Raw genomic sequence first — 20,803 nt, forward strand, 5'->3', positions numbered from 1 at the left:
TTTTCAAAAACACAATAAGGTTTTTTCCATCCTAAGGGCAAGTGGCAACTCATTTCACACTTGTGTACCCACCACAGAAAGGATCCGGGGCCATGCTAGAGACTTCTAAAAGGAGAGGTGAGGGTTGCAACTTTACAGTAACAATCATAGATCTGGCAAATCAGCTTTTCGAAGTACTTTAAAAAATCAAATCCAGTAGCTTAAAATGGGCACATTTTACTATTAACCAGAGTAATTGAACTAGTACTGGGGCAATATGCTCAAATAAATGTGTCTCAGCAATGAGGAGGGCTACAGCATTTGAGGTGATCTGTAATGACTACAATAGTATTAGGAACACCACCATATGGAAAGTTATAATAATCAACTTTGGCTAAAATCATTAATTGAAGCACAACATGAAAATCATACTCATTCAGGAGAACTTTCAACCATCTCAGAAGATGTATCTAAAAAATATTTAGTGTACCATATTTAAAGTGTCATAAAGCAGCATTTGGACAAATTTCTTCTCAAAATGTCCAAATCGGTATTTTTGGAATCTATTTTGCAGATGATTTTCTATGCAATTCTTCTGCAGTGTATCCAAATCACAAGGTGGTATGTAAGAGATGGAATTAGGGTGGGCTTAACGTATTCCTAACGCTTGGACATTTTACAGCCATAATGGAATAAAACGAAAAGGTCTAGTGTTACAACTTCAACATTTTGGTTTAGACCTGTTTGTAGAATGAATAAGATACAAAAAGGTGACATAAATGACCAGATCACCACTGGATGGAATCAGGGATGACAACCCTTATTCCCCCAGTCCTCTCCCACTCCCCAACGATGTGAATAAAAACACTACATACTAGCCTCTATGACAGCTTTAGATGTTATAGCCAGTTCTATTACAGCAGCAAGCTGGTCCCTGGAGTAGTGTAGTGGTCAGTGCAGTGCAATATGGAGAAGAGGACCCAGGCCCATAACCCATTCTAACTGTTACACTTGTGGTGAAAACTGTGAGCCCTCCAAATCCCACCAAATATCTACTGTACCCACAAACAGATGACACCTGCAAGCATAAAGGCTATTGTAATGGTGTACAGTTGGGTTTTGGTGGGTTTTGGAGGGCTCACTATCTAGTATAAGGGAGCAACGGTGAGATGTGTACCTGGGAGCTTTTAGGTGAACTCCACTGCAGTGCCCTCTAGGGTGCCCCACTGCTCTGCTGGGATGTCTATGTGGCCAGTCTTCTCAGAATGCTGGCTTCTGCTACATCCCAGTGGCTTGATTGTGTGCGTTTTTCACTTGGACATTTTGTTTTGTCAAAAAAGGACCAAAACGATAAACACACAGAGCACAAAAACATCAAGCAAGTGGCTATTTAAAAAAAAAAAAAAGAAGAAGAGATCTTTTGCTGTTTCGAAAATGGCTATATTTGCTACAGCTTACTGCGTGTGCCAATCTGGAACTACTGCTGGTTCCAATGTGGGCGCTGGTGGTAGTTTCATTCCTCAACGAGCAGCATTTCCTGTGCTAGCAGAAATATTTGAAAAATATTTCCGCAGAGGGTTACCCATTCGTAATCGGGCAACACTGTGCACTGCCCGGTTACCACCGTATTGCATGGGAGCCTTTACTGCCACCTCAATGGGTGTCGGTAAGTGCTCCCCCTCCCCACATGGCCATGCAGTAAGTTCAATCTTACCACACGGCCATTTCTTTTTTCAGCCTTTTTATCCGCTGCAGTAAAAAGGGCCTCAGTGTGCAGCAAAATGGCCGCCGCTGCTAGCACAGGGCTGTTTTTTCCACAGCTTAGTAAAAAGGCCCCTGAGTTCTTTATAATAGTTTCTACCATTTTACCTGATACTGACATGAGATTCACCAATCTGTAGTTTTTCAGATGAACATTGGAACCCTTTTTTAAAAATAGGGTTATGTTGGCTACCCCCCAATCTTCAGGTACTGTAGATGATTTTAATACTATATTACAGATTACTAGTAGTAGATCTGCAATTCCATTTTGAATTCTTTCAGTTCTCTGGAGTATACGGGGGACTTATATTCAGACTGTGAAAGTTAGCCTGGTTAACTCCCATGGTTGGCACTGAGTCCGGATATTCAATGCTGGGCCATTTCTGGTGACTGGCATTGAATATCCGCTGTTAAGTTTGAACTGGCCATTAGGTCTGCAAACTTCTAACGAGGTAGGTAGCAGACCTCACTTCTGTAGAACATGATAACCTTCTGTTTAAATTAGACAGGCTAAAACCAGGTTACCTAGGTTAATAAACACCTTTCACAGTAGCTTTTCACAGAGTAAACTCAAAATCTAATTATCTAATGTGATGGTTTTCATTTGTCATCTTCTGAAGAGCAGTTCCCTGATATCCCACTCCCTCCCTGGCCTGTTCCTCTTTTTCACTCTCCTACTTTCCTATTACCTTTTTAATAGGTTTCACCTAAGCATGTCTGATGTATTCCTCCTCCCTTAGACTTTTGGGAGTTGTAGTTCTTAGAAACTCTCTGCTTTCTCTCATTTTGCAGATAATTTCTTCACTTCTCTTGCATAAAGTGTCCCCTTCTTCTATGATGGGTAATCACTTTATCACAGTGTCACTGTTCTGAGCAAAATAATTTAAAATGAAACACAATTTACGCATGCTTTTAGAGCAGGAAAACATGGCAATTACTGCAAAACTCCTTAATGTGTTTTGAAATAAGCCTTTTTTTTTTGTGCACTAACTGAGCATTAGGGCATTGTGCTCCTTAGTAAAAAGGCCCACATATTTGTGAAATTAATTAATTGATTACATTTTCTGCTACTTTTTAACCTCACCATAGTAAATAGCACTCCCCCCCCCCAAATATATATAAACAAATATATAACTACAATGAAATGATGTTCCTTTATCCTAGAGAAAAAGTACACAGGAGTAGCCTAATGATCTTGCTATTAATTGGATGAACAAAATTTGGAGTATCAATTTTGAAAGCACCAGGAGACACCCATGTCAACCCCTGAGGGAGCCCATGTTGACTTCCTCATAGCAAAACTATAAAGACTTGTTGGCAGAACTAGAGTCTCAAGAACAGTAACCGTAATGATTTCTTTTTGTAACTATAATATACATTAGAAAAGATTACCTCAATATTAAAGTAATACATTTTCATAAAGCCAATTCTATATAGATGAAGGGGCTCTTTGAAGGAATTAACTGGACAAGCAATTTAAGATAAGGCTACAGACAGGAAATTGGATATATTAGCGGGTATTGGAGGAAGATTGGAATTACACAGATCTACAAAGACAAAGTGTGGCACAGAAAGGCTAAAAGAGGAGAGAACAGAAAGAAAACCAACATTACTATATGACTGTATATTCATCATATACAGAAAAGAAATCCTATGAAGGAAGAACTTAAACATAAGCAAAATAGTTACCTTTGAGGTGGGATTTCTTTTCAAACACTGTTGTTTTTTCTGTGTCACCTCTTTGAAATGCTAGAAAGGAATACAATTGTAGTTGTTTAGTACCAATTAAGGAATGCCCCTACAAATAGAGAAATACAATTCTGTTGCAGGATTTAGATCATATGTTTACAATGTAAAATACAGAAATCCTCCCAGAATGCTTAATTAAGAAATATTATCAACTCAGGCTGTAATAATATGTCTTGTGGAAGGTACTAGCAATGTGGCTGTAAAGTCAGCCCAGTCAAAAACATTTTTTTCAAGGTCTTATCTTCCATTTTGCCCAACTTCCATCCCAAGGACAATGAAGGAAATAGGAGGTAATTTTATAACAGGGCTCTTAACCTCCAGCATGTGCTATTTGTTTTTATCCAAGACTGTCTCTCAATAAATAAAGTATTTAAAAAAACCCAGTTTACAGAAATATGCTTCGTTTATATCTGTTTTATAAAGAATAACTCCCAAATTCTATATATTGTGCCTTGATTTCTGTGCGGAAATCAAAATGTATTCTATAACAATATGCATAACTTAATTGGTTAACTAGCTAATCAGCATTATTAACTGGATGTTAACAAGCAATTATCAACACTAATTGGCATTGAGATTTACATGCACACCTCGCTAAGTGTATTCTGTAATGTGGTGCGTCTAAATTCTAAGTCGCATAGTTGAAAAGGGGATATGGCTATGGGCAGGGTGTGGACATTTCTACAATCTATGTGCATTACAGAATACGCCCAATCTGCACCTATTTTAGCATTGGGATTTATGCCAAGTAAAACATGGCCTAAATGGACATGACCAAAGTTGGTTGTGTGGAGAGCTGCTCGGTATATTCTATATACCGCATAGAAATTTAAGCCAATTCTATAAAATGTAGGCATACTTTATAGAATATGCTAAGTGTATTTTTTTACCAAACAGATTTTTCAGGTGCCATATATAGAATCTGGCCCTAATGGTATAAATCCTTTTAAATATTGTTCACTGCATAACCTTGTACTGAATATATATTGTAAAAAGGAGAGGTTCTCATATTTCAATCCAAGCCATCAATACATGTGCATTTGTGCCACTTTATAGAATAGACTTCCAAACTATCCCCAATCTATCCCCGTCAACTGATTTTGCATGGAGCTGGGAGAATCAAGAAGCTTTGATTGCCCACAGTCCTGTGGTGATTCTTGTTCCTGCCAGACGATACCACACTGGTAACACCCATGATTCCACCCAAGAACCAAGTCCAACACAGAGGACAATTTCCAGCTTGGCCCCCCTGCTGGCCAACATACTCAGCATCGAGCTCCATTTGAATGTGTTCTCCCACCAGTGAACCCTACGAGCACAACCCAGCTCATCCAGTGTCAACTCTTGTGCCTTCCTCCCACAGGGAATCTCCTAACAAATGGCATAAAGCGTCTAATACCAGCTGCTGTTCAGAGTGTTTCCATTCGGTGAACCCCTTCAAGCGACTGCCACGTACAAATAAATCACTGAATACTTTTTAGCACGCTCTGCCATTGGAGAAATCCAGCAGGGAGCCCTGTTTCGAACTGCTTCTTCTGGGGAAACCCAACACCAAGAAAATTCCAGCAGGGAACCCTTCACGGAGTGTCCCACTCGAGGAACCCATGAAATGACTACCAAGAACACATCACAAGGCACTGATAAGGTGAGAACACCACAGCATGTGACTCACTGAGCACCTCCCAACATTATCTGCCATTGTGAAACCCCAACAGGGAGCACTATCCAACCTGAAACATTTACAACCAGCATAATTTCAGTCCACAATGCAACCACCAATTACCACGGCACACTGTCTGACAGGGGGATTAATGCAAATGACACACAGATTATACCATATACCCACAACCCATACAACACAGGCCTATGCTCCAATAAACAAGAAGAGAGTTATTTGTTTCCATGACCAGTAGTGACAGCGCATCAATAAGAGCTGCATGACCCTCTGTAGAAGAACGGCAGCCCCTCCACACTTCATCCACACGGAACACTCCACGCGGCAATACCTGGGCTCTTTGGCTTTATCTATTTTGGCTTTATCTATTTCTGATCCTTACCAGTTGTGATCAATGGCACCTTACCCAATCTCACAACTTAGCATACAACTATACCCCCCCCCCTTTCAGCACATCCATACTCTCCTAATTGGGGACTGCCTACCACTAACTTGATTGATTGTACACAATTTCCACCTCACCCTATCAAAGTCCTACAAAGTACTCCCAACTACAAATACTTCAAAAGACACAAAAACAACCCCTGTCTAAGATCAAAAACCCATGGCCGAACCTTAAACAGATTCAATGCCAAAAAACTTACAATTCCTCCATTATCCCCATTCCTTTTTACTACTTTAATATTAGATCAGTGTTTCAACTCAACATCAGGAGTAGAGTTGGAAGGCTATTTTGCTGCCCAGAGTGTGATCAACCCCTTGAGAAAGCCAAGTTGAGTGAAACAGGCACCTGTCAGGGTGTAACCCGCACCTGGATACTTAAGCTAAGTTAAAATTTAAAATTCAACACTAGCATTTATATAGCCGAGCCCAATTTTTCAACACAGACGTTCTATATATATGTATGCAAAGCGCTTGAAAGACAATAAGGATATACCTCCATACAATAGATGAATGTTCCGAAAAATATAAAGATAAAAAGTTGGAGAAAATTCAAATGTCAATGATGATAACTGTCGCAAAATAGGGGTGCACCGGAAGTGGTGAATAAAATCCCTGGCGACTGGATGAGACGTTCCCTAAACACAAGGTACGCATACCTGTTTTTCTACTAGTTTATGTATTGCTATTTCTAGGATAAGCAGTATAAAATCTGTTTTACTGTTCTGGGATTTTTCCCAAGTACTTGTGACCTGGCTTGTCCACTGTTGGAAACAGGATACTGGGCTTGATGGACTGTCTCAATATGGCAATGCTTATGTTCATATGTTTATATAAATACTACTACATTTGTCTATGTGATTATTATGATTATTATTTTTATATGAATTGTAAACTGCTTACATTTTCACTGTTTGTGGTATATAAATACCAATAAATTAAATAAAATGAAGCAAGTAAAGGAGGCGTGAGTGAAAGAGTTGAGGAAAGCAAGAAGACAACCATATCCCCGATATTTAGAATAGAGATCAACCTACTGGGCCTTTATCGTTTATTTATTTACTATACTGTTTCTTATTGCATTCACAAAACAGAACGGTTTACATTTTATAATAAAATGTTACATTAAAAAAACATATAGGAATCCATTAATTTGAAAGAGCAGCACAGCAAACTAAAACATCCATACTAAAAGATATATCAACAATTGACAACCATTCATAACCAACAATATACAAAATAGAAGAGATCCACAGATAATGCCTGAGCCTAATATTAGGATCTAAAAGATGACCTTGACTCTCTGCCAGGTCCCCTACCATACCTTGGCTTCCCAGGCTCCTAAATTTATCAATTTCTCAGGTTTGATTTTCTGTAAAAAGTTGCCTTTATTCCTGCTCCTAATTTTCCTGGGATCCTCTCCCTTGTGGTATGCTAAAGTAGAAGGATCAATCTACCAATTGTAATTTATTTTCTTCTTTATTTTTCAACTTGCCTTTCTATTATATTATTTAATGTGGTCCGTCTAAACTTAGTAACAGTGAACGGCAACAGATTAAGATTGAAATGGTCCTATTCTGGCCAGTAGCAATTTCTCAATTTTTGGTACATGCACATACAAATTCCCATCTAGAGCCCAGTACCTAGTTCTCTTCCCCTGTGTTCCTCATGTAACCTATTAAAGCAGTAAAGAGCCTTATAGAGTTGTAACTAATCTCCATGCAGATTGTGACCAAGGTTGGCTTGATAATATATAAGAACAAAAAACTGTCATATTACATCAGACCAATGGTCCATCTAGCCCAGTATCCTGCTTTCAACAGTGGTCAATCCAGGTCACAAGTGCCTGGTAGAAACCCAAATAGTAGCAACATTCCATGCCGCCAGTCCCGGTGGAAGCAGTGGCTTTCCTATGTCTAACTCAACAACATACTATGGACTTTTCCTCCAAGAATTTGTCCAAACCTTTTTCTAACCCAAACAGCTATTACCACATCCTCGGGCAATAAATTCCAGAGCTTAACTATTTATTGAGTGAAACTTTGAAATATAAACCATTTGAAACGAAACTGAATTAAACTGGCAGCTGCATCTTTCTGGAAGGCTGAAGGTTCTATAAATCAGGCATCTGATTTCAGGTTTTAACAGATAATTTCCCAATGCAGAAAGAAAAAATAGGTAGTTAAGGTATAAACACCACTTCTCCTTGTACGCTCACTGCTTCTCTGGTTTATCTTTTATTCTCCACTCAATTTGTTGACTTTCTAGCTGACAACTCCTAAGTGATACAAACATATGTATTTAAATCCCACTGGAATTGTGGCACAAAAACATTGAAACACACTGCCTTTTTTTGTACTCTACTGATTAGCTGAAAAATAAACATCAAAATTGACAATTTAGAAACATCTAAGGATAGGAGCCCTACCTATAATAAGTAGAAGTGCTAACAGAAGTACAGCTGCTCACATAACCAAGTCTGTATGGCAAACCCAGATACACTAACCACTGATACCACATTCTCTGGCAATGAGTTCCAGAGCTTAACTATTCTTTGAGTGAAAAATATTTCCTCCTATTAGTTTTAAAAGGTTTTCCATGTAATTTCATTGAGTGTCCCCTGGTCTTTGTACTTTTTGAAAGAGTGAAAAATCGATTCACTTTTACCCGTTTTATACCATTCAGGATTTGTAGTCATCAATCATATCCCCCCACAGCTTTCCAAGCTGAAGAGCCCTAACCTCTTTAGCCTTTCCTCATATGAGAAGAGTTCCATCCCCTTTATCGTTTTGATTGCTCCTCTTTGAACCTTTTCTAATTCCGCTATTTATTTTTCGCAGATACGGTGACCGGAATTGAATGCAATTCTCAAGGAGCATATTTTACTAAGGCGCGCTCACGTTTTTAGCACGCACTAAAATTGTGGATGCGTTAAACATTAGAGACGCCAATAGGAATGCATTGGTGTCTCTAATGTTTAGCCTGTTCACAATTTTAGCGCACGCAAAAAATGTGAGCGCGCCTTAGTGAAAGACCCCCAAGGTGAGGTTGCACCATGGAGCGATACACAGGCATTAAAATATTCTTGGTCTTATTTACCATCCCTTTCCTAATAATTCCAAGCATCTTGTTTACTTTTTTGGCCGTTGGGCAGAATATTTCAGTGTATTGTCTACAATGACACCTTGATCTTTTTCTTGGGTGATGTCTCCTAACCTGCACCCTAGCATCAGGTAACTATAAATTGGATAATTCTTCCCAATGGGGGAAAAATACTGGGGGATTTAGAGGGCAGTCTCTCCTAATCTCTCCTGTACAGCACTGTCCAAAATGAGCACAACCTATACCTACCTGGGAGGAGCTGTAAATCCAGACGCTGAGTTCAGTGAAAATAGATGTGCATCCCCTTTGAAATGAGGAATACACAAGTATTGTGTGCTTCCACCCTAGTCCTGCCCCTATCCCATCCCTTTGCTATATACACGCATTACAGATTTACGTGTGTAAATGTCAACTTTCTAATATTGAGTTTCCAACTTTCATACATATGGAGTAGCCTAATGGTTAATGCAGTGGACTGAGAACCAAGGTTTGATTCCCACTGCAGCTCCTTGTGACTCTGAGTAAATCACTTATTTTATTTTGATATTTCCAGCCATTTGATATACCGCAATTAATCCTTTACAGACAAACTAAGCGGTTTACAACTCTTTAATATAAAAGTCTGTACTGGAGATATGGGGGGGGAGGGGTGAGAGGGAAGGAGTGGAGGGGTGAAAGGTAAGGATAAAAGACAGTTAATTAGCAGAAGGAAAAGCAGAAGAGAATAAAAACATTTGTAAAATGGCTTTCAATGACGGAAGAGGCATGGAAACCCTGACAGAGGAGGGAAGATCATTCCACAATCTGGGCCCCAAGTAACTGAAGTCTGTGTCACGAGAAAGTGTAAGATGAGGGGCTGTGGGGGATGGAACACAGAGAAGGTTATCTGAAGAAGACCGAAGAGATCTGACAGGATACTAAGGGGCAAGAAGTCTTTGCAGATAAACAGGAGCATCAGGTGAGTGGGCTTTGAAGATGAGCATAAGGAGTTGATAACGGATGTGATATGAAATAGGGATCCAATATTTTAAGCAGAGGAGATGGGGTTACATGATTGAAGCAATTAGCATGATGGATAAGTTTTACAGCCATGGACTGGACTAGTTTTAGTTGTTTTAAAGAGGATACTGGAAGTCCAGCACACGGATAATTACAATAATCTATTCGAATGATGACGAAAGCCAGTATAAGGGAGCGGATGGATTGGGGGGAGAGGAAGGGGCAAACTGAACAAATCAGATGTAATGCAAAGAAGGATGATTTGACCACATTATTTGCTTCGTAAAGGTGAGTTTTGAGTCAAAAATTATGCCCAGAATTCTAATGGAGTCTTTATAAACTATCTGAGTTTTATCTAAAACTGGTACTGAAGGTGAGAGACAGTCGAGGCCTGTGAAAACCTTCCACTGCTCCAGGTACAAAATAAGCACCTGTATATAAAATATAAACTGCTTTGATTGTAACAGAAAGGTAGTATATCAAATCCCTTTCCCCACATATGTGCATGCCATAATTTACATGGGTATAGTGCAAATAGGGCTTCTAAACCAAGGGCAAATGTGGGAAATTTCACTTACAGAAAAGGAGGAGGCCAAACCAAATAGGGAGGCCACACACAACTGGGCTGCAGGCCAGCGGGAAAGAAAGGGTTAAAGAAAACAGGGGAGAGAAAGGGGGGGAAGGAGGAAGGAAGGCTTAAAAGAAGGACAGCAGGTGAGAAAAGGTCATTCCGGCGGGCAGCAGCGAGCTGTGGCGGTTAGGGACAGGGATTAGGTAAAACTACGGGGGGGGGGGGGGGGTACACAGCATGTCGTCACAGAATGGTTCCTCAGGGGCGGGGAATACTGGCTGACGTTCAAGGTCAAGTGCAAGGTTAAGACCGGCAAGGGGCCAGGTCGAAGTTCACTTAGCTTGATAATATTGTCTCCTGGCTTAAACGGCCGGGAGGCCCAGAGATTATGCAGGGTACGTCCTTAAACGGGAGATACCCTAATCGGCGGGTGCTATAAGTAACAGACCTTATAGCAGGGGGGTGTGCTTTGACGGCACAACCGGCAGCGCAATAAAACAGGAAGCGAATGACAAGCTGTGTACCTAGGGGTTTTCCTATGAGTTGTGATGCTATAGAAATTTATGAAATGTAAACAGAAATAAATGCGATTTATAAGATGTAATGTAAAGTGCTTGGCTGCGGCCATAATAAATTGCAAATTGTCAAAGAAGTAGCTGGTCATGTCTATTCTTCTTGGTGGCAAAGGAGAGGGGACGGTTGAGCAGTGCCAAATGCCCCAGTTGAGCTATTTATGTGCTGGACTTGCCTGACTGCCCTTAGCTGGTTAACAGTTAAAATCAGGGCTACTAGACTTATATTAGCCTACCTCTGGAGCTGCCTCTTACCTGTCTGGCTATATTTGTCTGTCCCATGAGTTTACATGGGCAAACATACCTGATCAATGGGAAAAGTTTCTGAAAAACACAGGTTTCATCAGCTCTCTAAAACTTTTGAGAATTGACCACCAAGCTTCCTGTTTCTGCTTCAGTTCTGGATGAATAATCAGAGTCACGAGAACTGGGTAGGAGGTGAATGAGTGGGTAGTACATACATTACTTGCCGCCTACATGCAAATGTGTTTGTCTTCAAAACCACCATGCATTTTCACAAACATTTCAGCTCATCTGTATCCAGCATATGTAATATCACAAAAATAATAAAGAAAATGTGCATATATTTCTCAAATGTAGCCAAATGTTTATTTTAAATTTCACTTACCAATGAAGAACCAAGTTTTGGATTGTTTTTCTCCACAGATTTAACATTTTTTTTCAAATCATTTTAATTTAAAGTGGTTTAATTCTGTAATGTAATCTCTACAGTATTATAATATTATGCATAACCCTTGCAGCCATAATGCTTTTCTCCTACCCTTCATGCAAAGCAGATCAATAGCAGTCAGAACAGGCAGGTAATGTTTATGTGAAATGCAGATAATGAAAGTTACATCTCTTTGGGATCCTTTTACTAAGGTGCACCAAAAAATGGCCTGCAGTAGTGTAGATGCATGTATTGGACGTGTGCAAGTTCATTTTTCAGCACACCTGCAAAAAAGGCCTTTTTCTTTTGGCCGAAAATGGACATGCAGCAAAATGAAAATTGGCTTGTGTCCATTTGGGGCCTGAGACCTTACCGCCACCTATTGACCAAGTGGTAAGGTCTCACGCGTTAACAAGGCAGTAATGGTCTACGCATGTGTAATGCCAATTACTTCCCAGTTAGCACCCCATGCCAAAAGATTTCTGGCGCACGTGGAGGGGCATAATCGAACGCAAACGCCTATCTCCATGGGCGTTTATCTCTGAGAACGGGTCCGTGAAGGGGCGGGCCGAACTGTATTTTCGAAAAAAATGGACGTTTTTGAGCGGGGCGTTTGTTTTTTTTAGCGATAATGGAAACTAAAAACGCCCCGCTCAAAAACGTCCTAATCCGAGCAATTTGGTCAATGGGAAGGGCCAGGATTGGTAGTACACTGGCCCCCCCTGATATGCCAGGACACCAACTGGGCACCCTAGGTCAGTGCGGTGGACTTCAGAAAAAGCTCCCACATGCATAGCTCCCTTACCACGGGTGCTAAGCTCCCAACCCCCCTCCCCCAAAACCCACTACCCACAAATGTACAACACTACCATAGCTCTTAGGGGTGAAGGGGGCACCTACATGTGGGTACAGTGAGTTTTGGAGGCCTCCCATTTACCAGCACAAGTGTTACAGGTGTGGGGGGGATGGGCCTGGGTCCACCTGGCTGAAGTGCACTGCGGTACCCACTAAAAGTGCTCCAGGGACCTGCATACACGCAGGCCTCTAGGACTTGTTGCTGCTGTATAACATTGGCACACCAGTTGACACCTGAAGACTAATCTCTCCGAAAATGTCCTTTATTGGAATAAGCACGTTTACACACAGTTAACTGCAGAGGTTGTGCCCCACTGGCAACAAGTCTCCCTGGTACTGAGATTAGCAGTAGGTCAGAGCTGGCAGAATGCTGCACAATGCCCTCTTTCAGTCACATTCAAGGTAAGAACCAAGTTGTCTAACGTGGCTAACACAGGAAAGGGAACTAAAACTGGCTTACAAAAATGGCCACTACCACATGGACTACAACAGGAAACATAACAGGGCACACTCTGACCCAGTAGGCAGGGGGAAAAGCACCATGGGAGAAGAGCCTACCAACTACCAACATCGTGAGACTGTAACACAAGCTAATGAAATCACGGAGCCCAATACCCTACACCCACCACAATGCAATGCTGATGTGACCCTGTAGTGCACCCGAGAGCCACATCTGACCCAGGGAAAGGCTGTGAGAGGATCGAACACATTCTGCTGTCATGGAGGTGGGTACAGCATTTGAGGCTGGCATACAGGCTGGGAAAAAAGTTTTTAAAGTGGGTTTTTTTTTGGTGGGAGGGGATTAGTGACCACTGGGGAGTCCGGGGACGTCATCCCCAATTCCCTCCAGTGGTCATCTGGGCAGTTGGGGCACTTTTTTGGGACTTGTTTGTGAAAAAAAAGGGTCCATAAAAAGTGACCCAAAATCACGGTAAAAACGCCTTTTTTTTTTTCGATTATCAGTTACAGACGCCCATCTCTCCTCGGCTGATAACCACGCCCCAGTCCCGCCTCCGACATGCCTCTGACACGCCCCTGTCAACTTTATTCGTTTCCGCAATGGAGTGCAGTTGGAAACACCCAAAATCGGCTTTCGATTATACCGATTTGGACGCCTTTGCGAGAAAAATGCTTATCTCCCGATTTGGGTCGAAATATAGGCGTTTTTCTCTTTCGATTATAAGCTGGTTAGTGGACACACGTAAAATTGAAATTACCACTCAGGCCATGCGGTAGCCAGGTGGTAGTTCAAAATGGACGCACGTAGGATGCGCATAGGCGCTTATGCGGCTTAGTAAAAGGGCCACTGTATCTTTCTTAAATCCACAGCAATTAGCACTGATAATACATTATCAGGGCCATCAGAAAGGGCACCAAGCCCAGGGGGCACGAATGCACATGTTTGTCAGGAGCAGGGTGCCAGTGGTTCATGACACTTCTGTAGTGGTAGAGAGATCTCATGAGCTCTACAGGACAATTCTATAGAATAGGCCATAACATTTACGTATGAGAAGGGTTCATGCTTTAAAGTGTAACTTATAGCATTTGTTTTATTTATTTATTTATTTATTTGTTACATTTGTACCCCACATTTTCCCACCTATTTGCAGGCTCAATGTGGCTTACATAATATCGTAAAGGCGTTCACCAGTCGGTTGATAACAAATACAAGGTTGTATTGTGGTCGAATGAGGTAGGTGTGTGTCAGGCACCTTGAAGGTCGAAGGGGATGAAGATTGTATATTGTCCATTATGATCATTGGTAGTGCTATGTTGCTGGGTGTTGGGATTTACGTTGGATCGGTGGGGTAATCCTTTTTGAAGAGGTTGGTTTTTAGTGATTTTCTGAAGTTTAGATGGTCATGAATTATTTTTACAGCTTTTGGAAGTCCATTCCATAGTTGTGCGCTTACGTAGGAGAAGCTGGATGCATGAGTTGTTTTGTATTTAAGTCCTTTGCAATTTGGGTAGTGTAAGTTTAGGTATGATCGTGATGGTCCGATTCTGTTTCTGGTTGGTAGATCTATGAGGTCTGTCATGTATCCTACTATAACTTACATGCAAGGGTTTTTTTTTATATTTAAGAGCAAGTGTTTGCACCAGCAGTTTCATTATCTAGTGCTCACAAATAAAGTGTTTCCAAAGTCCGGGTAGGTGCCTACCTAGGCAATAGTGATCATCACACGGTTTGATATAAGAACAAAAGCTGAGCGCAGATGCACAAGACTCAAAGTACTGGATTTTAGACATGCTGATTTTGATAAAATGGGGGAATACCTGAAGAAGGAGCTGTCGGCATGAGTAGGCATAGGAGAAGTGGAAGTGCAGTGGTCCAAGGTGAAAGCTGGTATAAATATGGCCTTTATACAAGGAAAGTTAAAAAAAAAAAAAAAGGAAGAGAAACAGGAAGCTTATATGGTTTTCCAAACAAGTGGCTGAAACAAAAGGGTAAAAGAATGCAACAGGAGGATCATGAAAAAGATTACTGGATTAAACTCAAAGAAGCAAAGAGGGAAATGTGGCTAGTGACAGCACATGCGGAAGCAAAATGGCTAAAATGTAAAGAAAGGTAACAAGACCTTTTTCAGATATACTAGGGAAAGGAGTAAAGCTAGGAATGGAATTATAAGACTGAAAGATGTTGAGAATGGCTATGTGGAGAGTGATGAGGATCAAGTGAACATGATAAACAACGGTGATCACAGAAGAAAATCCTGTAAAAGGACCATGGTCAGCTGCCCAGGCTATATCTGGAAATGAAATGGATATTTCACCATTCATGGAAAAAAAAACATTTATAAACAGCCTGAACATCTGAAAGTGGACAAAACTATGGGGCCAGATGGGATACATCCCAGGATACTGAGGCAACTCAGAGAAGTCTTGGCAGGACCTCTTAAGGATTTATTTAATAGATCTTTCGAGGCGGGAGAGGTTTCACAGGATTAGAGACTAGCTGATGTGGTCTCTCTTTACAAAAGTGGGGACAGGGAAGAAGTGGGAAACTACAGGTTGGTGGAAGGAAAAATATTAGAGTCACTGCTGAAGGAAAAGATAGTTAACTTTCTGGAAGCTACGGGTGGCAGGATCTGAGGCAATGGGGCTTTATCAAAGGAAAATCCTGCCAAATGAATCTGATTAATTTCTTCAACTGGGTGGCCAAAGAATTTGATGAAGGACATGCACTAGATGTAATCTACTTGGATTTCAGCAAAGCCTTTGATACAGTTCCTTACAGAAGACTCATGAAGAAGGTGAGAGGGCTGAACATAAGACCCAAAGTGGTGAAACCAGATTTAAAACTGGTTGACCGATAGGTGACAGAGGGTGGTGGTATTATTATTATTACAGTCTTATATCCTGCAACTACCAGCCAGGTCAGTGTGGGTTACCATCAAAAATATTGAAGGGTTGTTCAAGAAATTACATTCCAGACTCAACAAAATACATCAAGTACAGTGAAATCAGAGCAACAGTAATCATTCATGATTGTAATACTTTGTAACAAGAAAGGTTTTCAAAAATTTTCTGAATAGCTTGTGGTTATCCAATTGCCTACAGGAAAGGGGCATCTTATTCCAGTAAATTGCAACCTGATAAAAAAAAGACAAATTATGGGGTTGAAAAGTCTTTACCTGTCTAACAGCAGGAAAAGCAAGTGAATAATAATTTCTAGTTGCTCTTAAACCATTTCTGTTTAAAAACAAAACCTGATTCGACAAGTATGCTGAAGCACCCCCATAAATAACCTTATGGACCAGTGTTAGCACTTTGAATTCTAATCTGGCCTCCAGTAATGGAATCATATTTGTGTGTCACAAAAACTACTGATACAATCGCGTTCTGCACCCTTTGCAGCTTACTTTTTAGATTTTTCATACAACCAATATATATGGAGTTAGAATAATCCAATCAAGAAAGTATTAAAGATTGTAGTATCAAGTGGAACATCTCCTGATTGAAGAATTTATGAATAGACCTCAGATTTCAAAGAAAATGGAATCCACTTGGATAAAGGAAGGTGAACAATGGAGCGCCTCAGGGATAGGTGCTGGGGCCAATTTTGTTTAATATATTTGTGAAAGACATCACTGAAGGATTAGAAGGAAAAGATTGCCTTTTTGTGGATGACACAATAATAACCAGTAGAGTGGATATCCCAGGGGGAGTAGAAACCATAAGAAGAGATATCAAAAAACTACAATAGTCAATGGTCTGGCAGTTAAAATTTAATGTGAAGAAGTGCAGAGTGATGCACTTGGTGTGCAGAAATCTAAAGGAGATGTACCAGATAGGAGGAGAGAGAGATTGATAAGCACAGCTCAGGAGAGGTACCTTGGGGTGATGGTGTCTGAGGATCTCAAGGTGATGAAACAATGCAACAAGGCAGTGGCCATGGCCAGAAGTATGTTAGGCTGTATAAAGAGGAGTATAACCAGCAGAAGAAAGGAGGTGTTGCTGCCCCTGTACAAGACCTTTGTGAGGCCCCACTGAGGGTACTGCGCTTAGTTTAGGAGGCTGTATTATGCTAAGGACATAAAATGACTTGAAGTGATTCAGAGAAAAGTGACAAAATGGTATGAGGTTTGTGTCACAAGACATATGAGGAGAGACTTGAACATGTATGCCACTATTACTAATCATTTCTATAGTGCTGCTGGACATATGCAGCACTGTACATGTTATATGCAGGTACTTTCCTTGTCCCTAGAGAGCTCACAATCTAAGCTTTTTGTACCTGGCGCAATGGAGGGTTGTGACTTGCCCAAGGTCACAAGGTGCTGCAGTAGGAGTTGAACCCAGGTTGCCAGACTCAAAGCCTGCTGTGCTAACCATTAGGCTACTCCTACACTCTTGGAGGAAGGGAGAGAAAGGGGTGATATGATACAGACATTCAAATATTTGAATGGTATAAATCTACAAACCTTTTCCAGAGACAGGAAGGTGGTGGAACTAGAGGAAATGAATTGAGGTTGCAGGGGGGCTGACTCAGGAATAATGTCAGGAAGTACTTTTTTCACAGAAAGTCGATTTTGGGCATCCCCAACTGCTTTCTGTTGCGGGGACGACCAAAGTTCCCGGGGGCATGTCGGAGGTGTAGTGAAGGCTGGACTTGGGCGTGCCTAACACATGGGCGTCCTCGACCCATAATGGAAAAAAAGGGTGTCCCTGATGAGCATTTGGACGACTTTACCTGGTCCAGTTTTTCTTACGACCAAGGCACAAAAAGGTGCCCGAACTGACCAGATGGCCACCGGAGGATGACCTCCCCTTACTCCCCCAGTGGTCACTAACCCCTTCCCACCCTCAAAAAAGAACTTTAAAAATATTTTGTGCCAGCCTCTATGCCAGCCTCAAATGTCATACTCAGGTCCAACACAGCAGTATGCAGGTCCCTGGAGCAGTTTTAGTGGGTGCAGTGCACTTCAGGCAGGCGGATTCAGGCCCATCCCCCCCTACCTGTTACACCTGTGGTGGTAAATGTGAGCCCTCCAAAACCCACCAGAAACCCACTGTACCCACATCTAGGTGCCCCTTCACCCCTAAGGGCTATGGTAGTGGTGTACAGTTGTGGGTAGTGGGTTTTGGGGGGGGGGAGGTTGGGGGGCTCAGCACACAAGGTAATGGGAGCTATGTACCTGGGAGCTTTTTCTGAAGTCCACTGCATGTGCCCGGTTGGTGTCCTGGCATGTGAGGGGGACCAGTGCACTACGAATGCTGGCTTCTCCCATGACTAAAGGGCTTGCATTTGGTCATTTCTGAGATGGGCGTACTTAGTTTCCATTATCGCCGAAAATGAGAAACGAACAAGTCTAAGGACGACCATCTCTAGGGACGACCTAAATGTCAAGATTTGGGCATCCCCGACCATATTATCGAAATGAAAGATGGACATCAATCTTATTTCGATAGTACGGGTTTCCCCGCCCCTTTGCCAGGACGTCCTGCGAGGACGTCCTCAGGAAAACTTGGGCGCCCCTTTCGATTATGCCCCTCCACATGTGTCCAATGTGTCAAATTGGCAATAACCTTGTGGGTTCTATGTGATTCACAGAAAAAAAGAGAACCAGGCATACATGGGAAGCTACAATCAAAAGCAGACAATAGTTAAAACAAAATTAAAATATATCCTACATTCAGACCCTCAATACAAGAACTTCTCAAACAACCATGTTTTTAAACACTTTCTGAACTACAGAAGGCCAAAAAAGGATCTATCAGTTACAGGAAGAATATTCTAGAGCTTAACTCATAAGAAAGAAAATTTCTTATTGCAAAGACAAGCTGTAAAGCGAAGGAAACAGTTTTGATATCTGTTTTGGTTATGCTCCTGAGGAAGCTTTAGGTACTCTGTTGAGTGAGCCAGCAAGATGTTTCAGATACAGGTTCTCACCTTGTTGCTTTAATATGAATATAATGATAAATAACAAATAGAAAAATTAAAAATTGAAAAAAAAATCTATTTGAAAAAAAAAATAACAGTTTTTTTTTTAAAGATTCATGAGGAAGCCCGCTCAGCCGGAAACTGTTTTTTCAATACAAGACAGCCTTTGGCATATGGAAGTCTGCTGAGCTTCTGAAGTCTTTTCCCCCTGATATTTCAATGAAAGTAGAAGATATAATTGAGAAATAAGTAGATCAAATAGGGCCTTTTACTAAGCCACAGTAGCGATTTTGGTGCAGGCTGAAAATAAGCGTCTGCCAAACGCTAGAGATGCCCATATATTCCTATGGATATCTCTAGCATTTAGCATGTGTGAAAAACACTACTGTGGCTTAGTTTAAAAAAAAACCTTTATGTATTATTTTCTTGTAACATTATTTGGTAAAGGAGATGAGAAGGCAACACAAACAAAATGTCTCATGGAATTGCCTGATATGAATTATTTATTTATTTATTTACTTCTAATTTACCTGATATTTTTATGTCTCTTAATTGTAACAATACTCTGTACTTCTCATTCTGTTAATGGTGATCGCCATTGCGGCATAATGTAAGCCACATTGAGCCTGCAATTAGGTGGGAAAATGTGGGATACAAATGCAGCAAATAAATAAATAAATAATTTACTTTTGTGTACCCAAAAAGTTGTCACATTTCAAGCTATTTCAGGTAGCTCCAGCAAGAATGTCATCATCTACTGAATTCAATCAATATTGTGTTTCATAAACTGAAATGCTTAATACAGCTGGAAATGCCTTACCAATAAGTAGCATAGGTGGCATTTACTGATATCTAAATTTAACAAGTCTCAATGTTTTCAATACAATCATCTCAAACAATAACAAGATAAGCAATCAGCTACTAAGTGGAATGAATTTATGTATTATAGTTTACAAGATATAGAAATCGGTCTATAAATGATTGACTAACACTGTAAAAGAAGAATTCACACAAGAGCAATTATGTATAATAAAATGTTATATTGATTTTGATTTTATGAAATGTTTTCCTGTGCTTCATCTTTTATGAAAAATAGCTTTCCTTTTCAGGTAATCACTTCATATCTTGTTTCTGAGCTGACAAACAGAATCTAATTCCAAAGACAATTTAGGAGACCCATGCAAGACATTTTTCTTTATTATACTGACACTCAGCTAATAAATCCTAAATATTATGAATTCATGTTAAGAAAAATGACAGAATCAACAAGCTGCTAGGATAATCTTTGTCACCCAGGCAACAATCCTGATTCATTGTGAGATGACAGCAAAGTTTAATACATAATTCTTGGTGACTGTGAGCATTTGAAAGGATACTCTCATTGTTATTAATCAAATGGAGAATCCTATGCATACCTGTTTCACTTTTACCCATACAATATACAAAAAGAGTAGGGATGGGCCACTGGTCTGCTGGTGCAATCAAAAAGCGACAATGGCCCAAGTAAAAATAATAAATGCCTGCTCCATAAATTCTTGCAGCTGAAAGTTTCCCCTCTCCACCAAAGCTGGAGAGCGTGTGGGAAGGACTTATGATACTGGGATCCCCCTACAAGATCTATTGCAGCTCCTTTATTGCAAAAGTGTGCACTGCCAGTAGGAAAACACATACATCACTCCCTAAGGAGCATGTTATCAACCATATGGCAGAACCACCCCTGATAGCTGAGCCTGAGATGGTTTGCACACCACTTTGTTCTCTTTTGATAAAGGTCAACAAATCACATTTTAATAAACCTTAAATCTACTGCCATGGCACTGGTAACCACCATTTTCTATGTCTGAATCCTGTTACCCTGTCTTTACCAATATTTCTTTCTCATCCCTACTCACTGCCTCCTCGTTTCCCACTCCTTATCTTTCACTGTGTCCCCACCAATCTCTCTCTAAGGCCCCCCACTTTATTCCCAGTGGTCTAACTCTAAAGAAACATACAACACAACAGCAGATAAAGGGCATATGACCTATCTAATCTGCCCACTCAT

At 40.8% G+C, this 20,803-nt stretch overlaps 1 protein-coding gene across 1 annotated transcript in view; it reads right to left on the reverse strand.

The window, feature by feature from the left end:
• Positions 1–20,803, reverse strand: part of LOC115464763 (triadin-like) — a 183,520-nt gene that overhangs the window by 35,327 nt on the left and 127,390 nt on the right. The window contains exon 8 of the mRNA XM_030195116.1: positions 3,430–3,489. Within this exon, the coding sequence (XP_030050976.1) occupies positions 3,430–3,489 (60 nt within the window). The remainder of the gene's footprint in view (positions 1–3,429; positions 3,490–20,803) is intronic.

Source organism: Microcaecilia unicolor, chromosome 3, assembly GCF_901765095.1.
Source record: "Microcaecilia unicolor chromosome 3, aMicUni1.1, whole genome shotgun sequence".
NCBI lineage: Eukaryota > Metazoa > Chordata > Amphibia > Gymnophiona > Siphonopidae > Microcaecilia > Microcaecilia unicolor.